The 16,356-nt window shown below is 37.2% G+C and overlaps 1 protein-coding gene across 11 annotated transcripts in view; it reads right to left on the minus strand.

Moving 5' to 3' along the window:
* MYO9A (myosin IXA) overlaps positions 1-16,356 on the minus strand; it is a 258,450-nt gene that overhangs the window by 173,229 nt on the left and 68,865 nt on the right. For 6 of the 11 annotated variants that reach the window (XM_019968213.2, XM_019968208.2, XM_019968207.2 and 3 more), the window contains exons 4-7: positions 15,410-15,472; positions 11,699-11,798; positions 9,931-9,987; positions 252-352 (exon numbers count right to left, since the gene is read on the minus strand). In XM_019968213.2, the coding sequence (XP_019823772.1) occupies positions 252-352; positions 9,931-9,987; positions 11,699-11,798; positions 15,410-15,472 (321 nt within the window). The remainder of the gene's footprint in view (positions 1-251; positions 353-9,930; positions 9,988-11,698; positions 11,799-15,409; positions 15,473-16,356) is intronic. The other 5 variants (XM_019968209.2, XM_019968216.2, XM_019968217.2 and 2 more) reach the window with 3 other exon arrangements.

Here is a 16,356-nt window from a genome sequence, read left to right on the forward strand (position 1 = left end):
GGGCACCATGAAGTCCTGTAATAATATGCAAATGTTTATGGATTACATTTTTAGGAGGAAGAGCTCTAATTTTCAATAGATTCTCAAAGAATTCATGACAAAAGAAAGCAATTCAAAACAAGTCTTTTACAAAAATAAATTTCCTAATTCTAAGTAATGCTTAAGATGGAAAAGGCACTAGATCAGGAATATTAGAAAATTGTTTCAAAGGATCTCTACTGGGGGTAAAGGAATACAATAAATAAACTCACTGTCTTCGTGTCTTGGGAAGAAATCCTACCATTTCCATGGCTAGTTGTAAGCGTTCAAAGTCATGCCTCAAATCTTCCCCCTCCACGGTGAAGCAATCCTGCTTTTTTAAGAAAAATGGAAAAGAAAAATCAAAATTACCTATTGAAAAGCAACCTAAGCCACTCAGAAATATAGTAATTTTAGATAAGCATACCTATGCATATTTAGATATCATCAAATTCATTAGACTCTTATCCTACTACAAGCATGCAAACCAAACATATACCTACCTAAATACCAGTATGTTAACTTTTCCCTCTTCTTCACAACCACCCAAGCAAGGATCTCAAAAGTAACTTACAATAAAGAGCTAGCAAGAGTCATAAAATGTTCTGATACCAAGTTTGATTTTGAGTGGTTCTGAAGAGTCTTGGAGATGCGAAGCATTTAAGAGATCAATTGCACATACAAATGTTATTTATTCAACAAATATTTAATAGATGCCTACCTATATGCAAGATGCTGAACTAGATCCTGGGACACAAAAATATATTTTAGAAGAGACATTAATTTAGTTGAGAAGAGGAGCCTAGACTTAATATAAAGATGTTTATATTACACCAACATTAGCTATCACATAAATAGTTCCTAACAAATAATATAAATAACATGGCAATCAGCAAAATAAAGATATATATGTGAAAGTACAAAAACTTTCAAAAGAACCCTCATAATATAAGCCAGTAAAAACAGTTATGGACTACCAGACTAAAAAATATTACTCTTCTAGAGCAACTCTTGCATTTCAGTTCCCCCAAAAGTCAAAAGGTAATACTGTACCATTTGGTAATACTATAAATCTTTAAAACAATTTAAAAAAAAAAGGCTTTACCTGCCTTCACTATGTGTTCTCATAGTCCCTTTACACTTATATTTTCAAAAACCTCCTCACATGTATTTATTTTTTAATGCCTATCTTCCTATGAAATGTTGTTATCAAATAGTCAATGAACACATGAACAATTATTTGTCTCATTTACTGCAGATTTCCAATATCAAGTCAGTGCTAAGAAGAAAGTAGGAAATTACTGGAGTAAATATACAATCAATGAATTATTTAACTGAATGAGACATTACTTTTAAAGAAATAAACAAAGTGCTCATCTATTTTTTAAAAAGTACTTATTAAGTATCTACCATGTACAACCTGCTTTAGGGACTATAAAAATGAATATATATAAATAATAAAATTTTAAACACTGTCTTAAAATGCTATTAAAAATAATTCTATTCTCTATAGAAAGGTACACATGGATTTTAAATTCACTTTAAGGAAAGTTCTGACTATAAAATTTTTGGTAAGTAATTTTAAGACATATTTCTACAGACATGACAACATCCTAACCCACTAAAAAATTTTAAGTTAACACATTTTTCTCTTTCCTAAAGCTTTTTAAAAGCTCTTTCTTTTCTTCCCCCTAAAACCACAAACAGCTCAGTCATTTTATAATTTAGTAAAAATTTTTCTGTAACAAATAAGTGGAGGGAAAACAACCTATGCTTCAACTTGTGTAAACTCAGTAATACAGTAATGATTCTCATAAATGACAGCTGCTCTTATCTACCTCAAGAATGAATAAAACAGTGTGGATAAAATTTTGAGAGCATAAATTGAAAAAATAACTAAAATATAAATACATTTATACCTGCTGTTATCTATAATCAAATGTTCTTCAGAAATATAAGACCAAAATCGTAATGAACTTTTAAATACTTGTATTTAACATGAACTTCCTTGATGACAATGGTATTAGAAAAACTAAGGACAGATTAATCTACCAGACCAGAAATACCATTATCTTAATCTGGGTTCATACGGATGCAAACCTTGAGACCAAGATTCAGTACAAGTAGCATTGGAACGTAGGGAAGGCAACGTTGCCTAAATAGAGTACAATATTAAACTAACTACCAAGGTGGGTAACTGGACTTTAATTCCAAAGTAACCTCTGGGAAACAGTATAAAAAATAGAAAGGTGAAGGAGCCCTAACACTTATATATCACCTCTCATCAGTTCTGGAGATAAGCTGTTAATTCCTAGGTACTTTTACAGGACCAGGCAAGAGCCAAGGCCTTCCAGGATTCTAAGAAAAGCTTTTAAGCACCAGATACAAATACTGGCTGTTGGAGGTCATTCAGAAAACAACAAAACAGTAAAGGTCAAAGAATGAGGTAGGGAACTAACCAAAAACTGTTAAAACCCTTTCCACTGAAAGAAGACAGTTGATTCCTAATGTCAAACTCAGCTCAGGCTCTAGTCTTATGTGATAACATGCCACCGCACACTCCCCACAAATACACCAAAATATTCTTTCAAGCTATCAGCACTTTTCCCCTTTGTATGAGATGATGACAACCCTTTCTTATAAGTACCTACAACAAGCCTGGCATGTAGGAAGTATTTTGAGGGAGAGAAAGTGAAAAGCAAAATCAAATTACACACGTTTCTCATATGCTGTCTGTATTTCTTAGAATGCTATTTATAAAAATTATATTTTTATAGCTACTAGTTGATAATATAGGATATAAATCTGAATAATTGACTGAGAGTTAGTAAGGATGGCAGCTGCTGCGCACTAAGCACGGCGGCGGCCGCAACCGGCGGCAGCGGAGAGGAGCTACCCCACGTCCGAGGTCAGGGGGAGAAGCCGGGAGGACCCCATGCCCAAAGGGCGGTGGCCAGGAGGAGTTACCCCACGTCCGAGGTCAGGGGCAGCGGCCGAGAGTGCCAGGCTGCGACGGCGCGGGAACAGCCGAGAGGAGCTACCCAAGTCCGAGGTCAGGGACGGCGGCCGGGAGGAGCTACCCCACATCCGAGGTCAGGGGTGGCAGCCCAGAGGAGCTACCCTGCGTCCGAAGTCCGGGGCGGCGGCCGAGAAGAGATACCCGCGAACGAGGTCAGGGGCAGCGGCCGGCAGGGAGGAGCTACCCCACGCCCCAACGCCCGAGGCCAGGGGCGGCAGCCGGGAGGAGCTACCCTACGCCGGAGGCCAGGGGCGGTGGCCTGGAGGACCAACCCCACTCCGGAGGCCAGAGGCCGCGGCAGGGAGGACCAACCCCACGTCCAAGGAGCGGTGGCTGCAGCAGGCACAGAAGGGCCTAGAGTAGCTATCCCACGTTGAAGGTCAGGAAGGGCGGCGGTGAGGGGATATCCCTTGTCCAAGGTAAGGAGCAGTGGCTGCGCTTTGCTGGAGCAGCCGTGAAGAGATAGCCCACGCCCAAGGTAAGAGAAACCCAAGTAAGATGGTAGGTGTTGCAAGACGGCATCAGAGGGCAGACACACTGAAACCATACTCACAGAAAACTAGTCAATCTAATCACACTAGGACCACAGCCTTGTCTAACTCGATGAGACTAAGCCATGCCCGTGGGGCAACCTGGTGGAGAGATCTGACAGAATGTGGTCCACTGGAGAAGGGAATGGCAAACCACTTCAGTATTCTTGCCTTGAGAACCCCATGAACAGTATGAAAAGGCAAAATGATAGGATACTGAAAGAGGAACTCCCCAGGTCAGTAGGTTCCCAATATGCTACTGGAGATCAGTGGAGAAATAACTCCAGAAAGAATGAAGGGATGGAGCCAAAGCAAAAAGAATACTCAGCTGTGGATGTGACTGGTGATAGAAGCAAGGCCCGATGCTGTAAAGAGCAATACTGCATAGGAACCTGGAATGTCAGGTCCATGAATCAAGGCAAACTGGAAGTGGTCAAACAAGAGATGGCGAGAGTGAATGTAGACATTCTAGGAATCAATGAACTAAAATGGACTGGAATGGGTGAATTTAACTCAGATGACACTGCGGGCAGGAATCCCTCAGAAGAAATGGAGTAGCCATCATGGTCAACAAAAGAGTCCAAAATGCAGTACTTGGATGCAATCTCAAAAACAACAGAATGATTTCTGTTCATTTCCAAGGCAAACCATTCATATCACAGTAATCCAAGTCTATGCCCCAACCAGTAACGCTGAAGAAGCTGAAGTTGAACGGTTCTATGAAGACCTACAAGACCTTTTAGAACTAACACCCAAAAAAGATGTCCTTTTCATTATAGGGGACTGGAATGCAAAAGTAGGAAGTCAAGAAACACCTGGAGTAACAGGCAAATTTGGCCTTGGAATATGGAATGAAGCAGGGCAAAGACTAATAGAGTTTTGCCAAGAAAATGCACTGGTCATAGCAAACACCCTCTTCCAACAACACAAGAGAAGACTCTACACATGGACCTCACCACATGATAAACACCGAAATCAGACTGATTTTATTCTTTGCAGCCAAAGATGGAGAAACTCTAAACAGTCAACAAAAACAAGACCAGGAGCTGACTGTGGCTCAGATCATGAACTCATTATTGCCAAACTCAGACTTAAACTGAAGAAAGTAGGGAAAACCACTAGACCATTCAGGTATGACCTAAATCAAATCCCTTATGATTATACAGTGGAAGTGAGAAATAGATTTAAGGGCCTAGATCTGATAGATAAGAGTGCCTGATGAACTATGGAATGAGGTTCGTGACATTGTACAGGAGACAGGGATGAAGACCATCCCCATGGAAAAGAAATGCAAAAAAGCATAATGGCTGTCTGGAGAGGCCTTACAAATAGCTGTGAAAAGAAGAGAAGTGAAAAGCAAAGGAGAAAAGGAAAGATATAAGCATCTGAATGCAGAGTTCCAAACAATAGCAAGAAGAGATAAGAAAGCCTTCCTCAGCAATCAACACAAAGAAATAGAGGAAAACAACAGAATGGGAAAGACTAGAGATCTCTTCAAGAAAATTAGAGATACCAAGGGGACATTTCATGCAAAGATGGGCTTGATAAAGGACAGAAATGGTATGGATCTAACAGAAGCAGAAGATATTAAGAAGTGGCAAGAATACACAGAAGAACTGTACAAAAAAGATCTTCACGACCCAGATAATCACGATGATATGATCACTCATCTAGAGCCAGACATCCTGGAATGTGAAGTCAAGTGGGCCTTAGAAAGCATCACTATGAACAAAGCTAGTGGAGGTGATGGAATTCCAGTGGAGCTATTTCAAATCCTGAACGATGATGCTGTGAAAGTGCTGCACTCAATATGCCAGCACATTTGGAAAACTCAGCAGTGGCCACAGGACTGGAAAAGGGCAGTTTTCATTCCAATCCCAAAGAAAGGCAATGCCAAAGAATGCTCAAACTACCGCACAACTGCACTCATCTCACATGCTAGTAAAGTAATGCTCAAAATTCTCCAAGCCAGGCTTCAGCAATACGTGAATCATGAACTTCCAGATGTTCAAGCTGGTTTTAGAAAAGGCAGAGGAACCAGAGATCAAATTGCCAACATCCGCTGGATCATGGAAAAAGCAAGAGAGTTCCAGAAAAACATCTATTTCTGCTTTACTGACTGTGCCAAAGCCTTTGACTATATGGATCACAATAAACTGTGGAAAATTCTGAAAGAGATGGGAATACCAGACCACCTGACCTGCCTCTTGAGAAATCTGTATGCAGGTCATGAAGCAACAGTTAGAACAGGACATGGAACAACAGACTGGTTCCAAATAGGAAAAGGAGTACGTCAAGGCTGTATATTGTCATCCTGCTTATTTAACTTATATGCAGAGTACATCATGAGAAACGCTGGACTGGAAGAAACAGAAGCTGGAATCAAGATTGCTGGGAGAAATATCAATAACATCAGATATGCAGATGACACCACCCTTATGGCAGAAAGTGAAGAAGAACTAATAAGCCTCTTGATGAAAGTGAAAGTGGAGAGTGAAAAAGTTGGCTTAAAGCTCAACATTCAGAAAACAAAGATCATGGCATCCGGTCCCATCACTTCATGGGAAATAGATGGGGAAACAGTGGAAACAGTGTCAGACTTTACTTTTTTGGGCTCCAAAATCATTGCAGATGGTGACTGCAGCCATGAAATTAAAAGACGCTTACTCCTTGGAAGGAAAGTTATGACCAACCTACATACCATATTCAAAAGCAGAGACATTACTTTGCCAACAAAGGTCCGTCTAGTCAAGGCTATGGTTTTTCCTGTGGTCATGTATGGATGTGAGAGTTGGACTGTGAAGAAGGCTGAGCGCCGAAGAATTGATGCTTTTGAACTATGGTGTTGGAGAAGACTCCTGAGAGTCCCTTGGACTCCAAGGAGATCCAACCAGTCCATTCTGAAGGAGATCAGCCCTGGGATTTCTTTGGCAGAAATGATGCTAAAGCTGAAACTCCAGTACTTTGGCCACCTCATGCGAAGAGTTGACTCATTGGAAAAACTCTGATGCTGGGAGGGATTGGGGGCAGGAGGAGAAGGGGACAACAGAGGATGAGATGGCTGGATGGCATCACTGAGTCAATGGACGTGAGTCTGAGTGAACTCCAGGAGTTGGTGATGGACAGGGAGGCCTGGTGTGCTGTGATTCATGGGGTCTCGAAGAGTCGGACACAACTGAGTGACTGAACTGAACTGAACTGAAAGATGCTGAAGATCATTTAAGAAAAAAGAATATAAAAAAACATAGCCTGATTTGAATCCCAATTACATTATTAAATTGCTTCATCACCACGGGGGAAGTCACTTAAATTCTGAGCCACTGTTGTTTCTTGTGTGAAAGGTAATCATACTAACTACAACCAGCGGTTTTATAATGATCAAATATAATATGGATGGTAATGGTTTTTAAATGGAAAAGCATTTGCAAAGGAAGTTGTGCAGCATGCAGAGACCTTCGTACTGGACTGGCATAAAGCCAAAAAGGCAGAATTTGAGGGAATGACCCCAAATGTATAAACTGTTGGACAGTGAATAGCAGTAAAAGTGTTATGCTGTAGAAATGCTTAAGATATGGAGGATGTAAATATTATGGATTCAAAGGTTCCTGTCCAGTTGCATAGGATTCCTGCAGCAGGTCTACTTCATGGGAAAATGGGAGGTCAGGTACAATACAAATGGTTGGGTTCCTATAAAGGCAGTAATGACCAGGAAAGCTTGGCCTCACTGAGAATATGATGTTTTAATCCCTTTGCAGCATGGTGTTCAGTATCCTGAGACCCATTCTGGCAATTCTCACTAAACTCGCCTGATAGTTGGACCCAACTATTCAAAGTTTAATTCAGAAAAATTTTAAATTAGGTGAAACTGTTTACATTGAAGTTATTCAGAACCAGCTTTAAGGTAAAATGATTAGAATAGATAATTATCATTTAAAGAAGGGAAATTAGCATTTACCATATATCTTCTACATACCAGTCAATATCAGAGTCACTTGCCATATATAATCTTTAAATTCTCAAAATACAAGAAGTTAATTATGCATATGTACATTTTATTATACCTATATTTATAGGAAAGAAAATAGACTCAGCAGTTAAATAAGTCACCCAAATAACAGAGGAGGTTACACCAAAATCTGTTCTAAGTCCTCTGCTATCTTTCATGAAACACTAGTTGCTTGAGCTTGTTTTATTAATAGGTGATTTAATCCCTTTTAAGGAATTAATACAATGGGCAACAACAGGTCTCTTGTTAAAAGCAGTTTTCTTACTTAAGTTCCCCTTGGGATCACTTATACAATTTCATACAATGTATATTAAGTAATATAGCACAAACGGCAGAATCCTCCTTAATCCTCTCTTCCCATAAAGCTAGTCACATAAGTTCTAAAAACTCAGAGTAAAACAAGTTTACTTTGCCCCCAAATATGACATAAGGAGGTGCGAAGAGGAAAAAATTAACCAAAAAATCCTCAGATAGACTACTTGCTTCCATTAAAATTACCTTGCAAGAAAAAGCAGAAAAATTAAAGTTCCAATGATAATAGATTTGAAAATATAATAAATAAGAGGATAGTAATGAAAGTAATATTAAGGGAGTAGGAGAGTATGGCTACAAATTTCTTCTAAAAGGAAAAGATGGATGATAATGCTTTCAATGGTGGCAGCAATAGTGGAAACATTTACAGTGTGCTTTATATAGAAGGCAATGGCACCCCACTCCAGTACTCTTGCCTGGAAAATCGCATGGATGGAGGAGCCTGATAGGCTGCAGTCCATGGGGTCGCGAAGAGTCAGACACAAATGAATGACTTTGCTTTCACTTTTCACTTTCACGTGTTGGAGAAGGAAATGGCAACCCACTCCAGTGTTCTTGCCTGGAGAATCCCAGGGACAGGGGAGCCTGGTGGGCTGCCGTCTATGGGGTCGCACAGAGTCGGACACGACTGAAGCGACTTAGCAGCAGTAACAGTATTAAGCATTAAGCAATACATTAAGCTCTGTAGATGCACTAATTTAATACTCACAAAAGTTAAAGACCATTATTTTCCCCTTAAAGAGGGGATGAAAACAAAAAGACAAGTCACCTGCTTGGGTTCTCAAAACTAACAAGTAGATGAGCCAGTTTTCTAATCAGGTCTACCTACTTCAGAACCTAAAAATTCTTAAGCATTACTTAGACTGTCTAAATAGCAGACCAGCTGACAATCTCACTGTAAGCTCTGTACAGGCAATCAAGTCTTATATTCACTATATGAGTTTCCCAGTCTCCTACCTACTTCCCAATGAGGTGCACACAATCAACTGGCACACTAAGCAAAAGATTAAAGCTTCTCAAGAGAAAAAACAGCATAAAATTCTTCTACTAAAAATTATCAGTATCTATAAATTTACTGTCTAAAATTTATTTTCTAAAACATCAAATCTGAAATTACAAACTACTTGATTATGAAACGGTACTGCAATTAAACTGAAGGAAAAATTACTAAATCTACTCAAAATCTGATAGTCTTGCAATTAGCGGAGTTTGTAATCACATGCAGTGAGAATTAAAGTGATAGTTATTTAAAGCATGATTAAGACATATTACGTTTCCAGGAGGAGTAGTTAATACATTAGTTCATTAGTTAATGAATATATAGATGAGTGTGTGTTTTCAGCCTTTCACATCTGACCTAGTTGCAAACTGAAGTAAAGGAAAAAGATTTTTTTATGTTCTATTTACAATTATAAAGTTGTTTTTATAAATTATAACAAATAATGCTAAATTTACCTACTCATTTTATATTACATCATATATGCCTTTAAATCATACTTAATTTGAAACATAAAATAATCTTATTTAAAGGAATTTCAATTCTTAATTTTTTAGAAAATTACATAGAGGCTATAGCTTCTCTTGCTATTAAAAAAATGCATGCATTCATTATGTGAAGACTGTTAACAGACACATAAAACAGGAAGGATGCAACTTTTTAAAATAAACAATAAATACTACCCATAATAGGAAGATAACTAAACTACCATGTAAGAATTGAAATAAATAAATAAATGTCAAGGGAAAAAAACCCTATGGGTTATAATGATCCATAACAATGCTGAAATTAGGAATGCAATCAATGTATTATTTTTCAAAATAAATACTGAATATAGTCCAAATATAGCCCCCCAAAATCCAAATAAGGTAAATTGTTTTTAATCAATAAACCACACATACACAAAAAAGTCAATTCTAATAAAATAAACACTGATTTATCTTCTTTGCTAGATTCTTTGTTTGTATTTCAGCTGACTTTCTTCCTAACTAAGTCACAAAAAGGGTCCTTTAGCAGGAACACAGGATACTTAGGCACTTGTACTGACCGGCTCAGAGTCAAAGCAATAATCATCCCAGCTCTGTCTGAGGGGTTTCTTTGTTATCTGAAAGTAAGGCAGATTAGTTAGGTAGAAGTAATGATTTTTACACTCTTCTAATGATCTCTTAGATGTAGTGTTCGGGTAGTACCGCCATTATCCAAAGAAAAGTTATTTTGTATAGCAGCAGAAAACAACTAGATAAACATTCAGATTCTGGGAGTCATATATTATTATAACCAATCCATATTTGCTATTGTTCAGTTACTCTAAAATTTGTAATAACTGTTGAGTCCTATAGTCTGCAAATACTGACCCTAAGATAAGAATATGTATAATATGGCCAGTAATTACAAAAAGATCTGGAAGAGGAGCAATAAACTCCAGATTTCTCTAGTATTAATTTTAGGGGCTTTCCCAGGTGGGACAGCACTAAAGAATTTGCCTACCAATGCAGGAGATGTAAGATTCCTGATTTGGGAGGATCCCCTGAAGAAGGAAATGGCAACTCACTCCAGTATTGTTGCCTGGGAAATCCCATGGACAGAGGAGCCTGGTGGGCTACAGTCTGTGGGACAGCAAAGATTCAGACGTGCTACACAAATGCACATCAGTTTATTTTATCAGCAGTTGCTATTTTTTCAGAAGGAAAATATTTTATCATCCCAATATAAGGCAAATAGTTTAAACAGGGAAGGGGAAAAACTCGAAAGCTAAATCAATGTTTTTTTTAATATACTTAATTCAATACAGTAAAAATGCCTCATATTGTACCAAGAAGTTATATTTTAAATAATTTTTAAATCCTCATTATAGTAACAGAATTGTTGGCTTATATAAATATGTAGTTTCAAAATTATGAAATATCAGTTATACAGCCTGCTCTATATCTTACAAAGTGTGAGATGTTATTTTCAAAGCCCTAAATACATACTACAATCTTTGAGCCACCATCCAAGTGTCAATTTAATATCCCTCAGAAGAACTTTTAAAATTACCATAAAGGAATTTCTTTTCACAGACATTACATCTTGCCTCAAACAATTAAAAATGAGGGGAGACAATCTGTTACCTAAATGATGTACTGTCAGATCAATTTCATTATTACTGATTCTAGAATTTTTGTTAATATAAGAAATAAAATCGAACAAACCAATACAATGAAAAGTTGTGAGAATTACTCCTTATTATGGAAGTTTAGGGGAGAATTTTTTAAGTTTCAAGGTAAAACACAAATTCTCTAAGTCATTTCCTTTAATGAATTTTCACACTGAGTATTTAATAGGATAATCACTAAATTATAAAAATAATCATACTCTAAGTCACTATATAATATCATGCAAAGAGGTATATATATTAGGCTTCAAAACATGCAAATACAAGTTTCAGTAATCCTTTGTTAGGGCAAGCATTAATCATTAGTAACATTTAACATGCTCTGGTCTGTAAAAGGTAAATCACTTTACTTATTGAAAAGTGTCAACCATTTTTCTAAATTAGAGGTATCTATAAACAGTTTATTATTCTCCCAAAGAGTCTCACAAAAAGCAAAAGGCACATAACTACATAACTATCTTTTATGATTCATATAAGAATAAAAATAATTTTTACATTTGAGAAGTACATCACATAAATTTTTAGATAGTATACATGAAAATGCTAGTTAACAGCCACGACCAACCAGGTTGCAAAAACAGAGTACTAGGGAAAAAACTTTTCTCAAGAGCTAAAATTTAATAATGCCTTACATTTCAAAATGATATTCATGAACTCTCACCTGATTGAGATAATGATATTCTTCTGGTTGTTTAAGATGGAATGCTAATCTCTCTTCTTCACTTGCTCCTGCCAGAAGGTAATAAAATACATGATAGTTCCTGTTGGAAACAAAGAAGTATGGTTTTATAATGAACATGGTCTATGGTTATCATTTAACAAGAAAAAGAAATTAATTTATAAACGGTTTCAGCTTTGCTTCATCTTTTTAATACAAAGGTGATAAACTCTACTGAAATACTACAAGGGAATTCTCTGGCAGTTTAGTAGTTAAGACTCAGTGCTTTCACTGCCATGACACAGGTTCAGTCCCTCGTAGGTGAACTAAGATTACACAAGCCACAAGGGATGGCCAAATAATAAGTACTACAAAATAAGATAATGTTTTGTATGCTGAATCAAAAGACAAAGGTGAAGGCAGCAATACACTAAAGACCTCTAAAAATTCCCTCCACAAGACCAATTAGAAAACTAACAAATTTGTCAGAATCAACTCTAGAAATCAACCAAAAATGTAAAGCAATCTAGAGAGTGTTTATACAAGAAAAAGAGCTGAATTTCAGTATAAACAGAACCTTGGTGGCCTTTTAACTTGCCCTATTCCATCTCCTGCTTACCAGATACATATAGCTTTCAATACCCACAGCTTACAACTGAGGTGGACACCAGAAGTCTGGCAGCTTCCAGAAGAGGGCAGAACAGGGGTGAAGTTCTTTTAGAACCTCATTCCCTGAAAAATATCATTATTTGAACTGTCTGGTAGTTCCATGGATGAAGTCACTTTCATTACTATTGATGTCTTTATTTGATACGATTCGGAGTTACTACCCCAGTATGAAAATCTTTGTTTCAGAGACATTTGTAAGAAACAATTAGTGGCAATTTTTTTGAATGTATCAGCTGCCTGAACCGATGAATAAATATTAGGGCAAACTGTAAGCTAACCAAACAACTTAAAGAGAAATGCTGGGAAATGAGACATCCACAGAGGCTTTAAAAAGCTCCAATGAGTTTCTGGGAATCTAGAAGGCCATAGGCATGCATAAAGTTGTGCCCATGCCCAGGGCTGCATGTCTACTCAGCAAAGACAAGAGGAAATACTAAGCTCTCACCTATCACTAACTCTGAAGATCTCCACAAGCAGGAAGTAAAGACTAAGGCAGAATTATAAAATGCCTGCCTAGGAGTTAAAAGTCATGGTCCCTGAAACAAACACTAGAAGACTTACTGTTACCAACCATTTATGGAACTCTCTGTTCAATCACTCCCTGGTGGCTCAGACGGTAAAGAATTTGCCTGCAAAGCATAAGACCCAGGTTCAATCCCTGGGTCAGGAAGGTCTCCTGGAGAAGGAAATGGCTAAGCACTCCAGTATTCTTGCCTGGAGAATTCCATGGACAGAGAAGCCTGGCAGGCTACAGCCCATGGGATCACAAAGATTTGGACACGGCTGACCAACTACCACTGAGAAGCTAACCAAGGGCTTCCCTGGTGGCTCAGTGGTAAAGAATCCTCCTGCCAATGCAAGAGACGCGAATTTGATTCCTGGGTAGGGAAGATCCCCTGGAGAAGGAAATGGCCACCCACTCCAGTATTCTTGCCTGGGAAATCCCATGGACAGAGGAATCTGGCAGGTTACAGTCCATGGAGTAGCAGAAGAGGCAGACACAACTTAGTGACTAAAAAACAAGTTAACCAAGCAGGTATTTAAATGGCTAAACTCGAAAAAAAGTTAGACTTCAAATTAGCTCAGAAAATTCACAAACAGCAGGAACAAAATTAACAACCACAAATCCTAGGAGGGGGAGGAACTCGTATCTACAGCTCCCAAATGATTATTTTTAAAGTCCAATTATTATTCTAAATGTCCAATTTTCAACAAAAATTTAAGTCATACAAGGAAACCAGAAACTGTAACACATACAAAGGAGAAAAACAATCAATAATAACTGTTCCTGAGGCAGTCTGGAGACTAACTTACTAGATAGGACTTTTAATTAGCTGTTTTAAATACATTCAAAAAACTAAAGAAAACCATGTTTAAAGAACTAAAGCATGAGAATGATGTCTCGTCAAATAGAAGCTATAGATGAATAGACAAATTATAAAAAATAATCAGAAAGTAATTCTAGGGTTGAAAAATATAATAAAATGAAAACCTATCTAGAGGAGCTCAACAGAAGATTTGTAGGCAGAAGAAAGAATCAGTGAACTTGAAAAAAGGTCAGTTAAAGCTAGCTAGTCTGAGGAAGAGAAAGAAAAATTATCAGTCTCAAGGCTTTGTGGGACACCATTAAACAGACACCAACAAATGCACAATATGGAACACCAGTATATGCACAATGGGAGTGCCAAAAGCAGAAGAAAAGAAGAGAAAGAATATTTGAAAAAAATAATGACCAAAGTCCCCCCAAATTTGATGATAAACACTAAGCTCTACATCTAAGAAACTTAATGAACTCCAGGAGAGAAAAACTCAGAGATCCACATCTGGACAAATTAAAACTATTAAAAGACAAAGACAAAATTTTCAAAGCACCATGAGAGAAATGCCTCATCAAGGGATCCTAATGTAAGATTACCACCTGATTTCTCATCAAGAGCCATGGAAAGGAAAACAGATTCAAAGTACTAAAAGAAAAAAAAAAAAAATCAAGAATTATATATCCAGCAAAACTATCCTCAAAAAAAAAAGAAGAAATTAGGATATTCCCAGATAAATCAAAACTAAATACTTCACAGCTAACAGATGGACCCCATAAAAAATGCTAAAAGGAGCTTTTATGGCTGAAATTAAAGAAGATAAGATTCAATTAAGCATGAAGAAATAAATAGTATCAGTAACAGTAACTACATAGGTAAATATTGTAAAAGGTAGTATAAATGTCTGTGTTGTTTGTAAGGCTTTTTCCCCTCCAACTAGACATTGGCAAAAAGCAACAACTATAAATCCATACTGATGAGTCTACTATTATAAACATTTGTACAACACTAACAACACAAAGTATAGAGAAAGTAACATAGGATAATGCTTAATGAACCTTTATTATATAAAAGGACTACACTAAGCCTCTCATAAACATTATTTCATTTAATCTTCTAAACAACTAAAGGATAGTTTTCCATTTACAAAATAGGAAAAAGTATCTAAGAAGCAGAGAAGTTAGGTGAGATGCCAAAGGCATATCCAATACTTGAAATGTAGGCTTGCTTAACTTCAAAGTCTGGCTCTTCATTTTGTCTCACTGTAACATGAAGCAAATCATTTATCTCTCTGATATTTGGCTTCCTCATCTAAAGGAAGTTACATATATATCATCTCTGAAATTCCATATACCTCAAAGATTATAATAAAGCTAAGAGCTTCATTAAAAACTTTTCTCAAATTAGAGAAAGAACACTAAGACATGGCAAAAGATCCAAAAACAAATCAAGAGATACCACTTAAGACACCACTATTTTCCTGTTCTGTTAGTCTTCCTAGAATTTAGAAAAGACAGCAATTCTATATAGTCGTTAAAAATATCTCACAGCATCTTCAAAAAGTACAGTAGTCTTCCCATGACAGAAATAGCAATTATATGTAAAGCTATGCATGGTATAAACTGAATTAAAACTCATAATACACAAAGATCTGAGAAGTCAATCTGTATGATACAAGTGTTACACTCAATTTAATTACAATCTCAATTACACAAATTAAAATATGTACCGTTCATTATGCTCTTGATAAACGAGTCTAGACTTCTCCAGTAGATACTTTTCAACATAGGCACTAGAATAAAAATAGAATTGGTTGATATAAATAATAAAAGCCTAATATAAGGTAGACAAATATTTTATTAGAAAAGATGCAAAAGTCTAAAGAATACTATTCAGAGTACATTTTCCACTATCATTGATGGTACAGTGGTGAGCATAGCTGCCTTCCAGAGTATATTTACCATTATAATTGTGTTATGGACATTGTTAGTGTTATCCATGTTAAATTCATAAACTCTTATTTTTTTTTAACTTTCCATAAAGTAAAATAAAGTCAGGAGTTCAAAACATGGCACTCAAGACCCTACAATGACACAGACTTTACTTTATTTCCAGGCTCAATACCACAGTGAAAGTGAAAGTGAAGTCGCTCAGTCGTGTCCGACTCTTTGCGACCCCGCGGACTGTAGCCTACCAGGCTCCTCTGTCCATGGGATTCTCCAGGCAAGAATACTGGAGTGGGTTGCCATTTCCTTCTCCAGCGGATCTTCCCAACCCAGGGATTGAACCCGGGTCTCCCGCAGTGGAGGCAGACACTTTAACCTCTGAGTACACTCTTTCAAATATTATACTTTGGCTAGCCTACTAAATAAGGCTCAAAGATATACTTTCTTTACATACCCATGCTGTTGCCACATCCTGGAATAAATGTGTTTATAGCTTGCCAATTTCCTCAGTAAGCACTCATTAATTGGGCACTGTGTAAGCACTGTTCAGATACAGAAATAAGTGATACACTACCTGTTTTCAAGTGATATACTACCTGTTTTCAAGGGGCTGATACTGAGCTGACAGGATTTATTATAGAGCAATGACCAGAATATTATAAATGTAAAAAGAGAGACACATATGATTCAATTCAAGAAGGAAACAGGATGTAAGGAAGAACTCCCATAG

Source organism: Bos indicus, chromosome 10, assembly GCF_029378745.1.
Source record: "Bos indicus isolate NIAB-ARS_2022 breed Sahiwal x Tharparkar chromosome 10, NIAB-ARS_B.indTharparkar_mat_pri_1.0, whole genome shotgun sequence".
Taxonomy (NCBI): Eukaryota; Metazoa; Chordata; class Mammalia; order Artiodactyla; family Bovidae; genus Bos; species Bos indicus.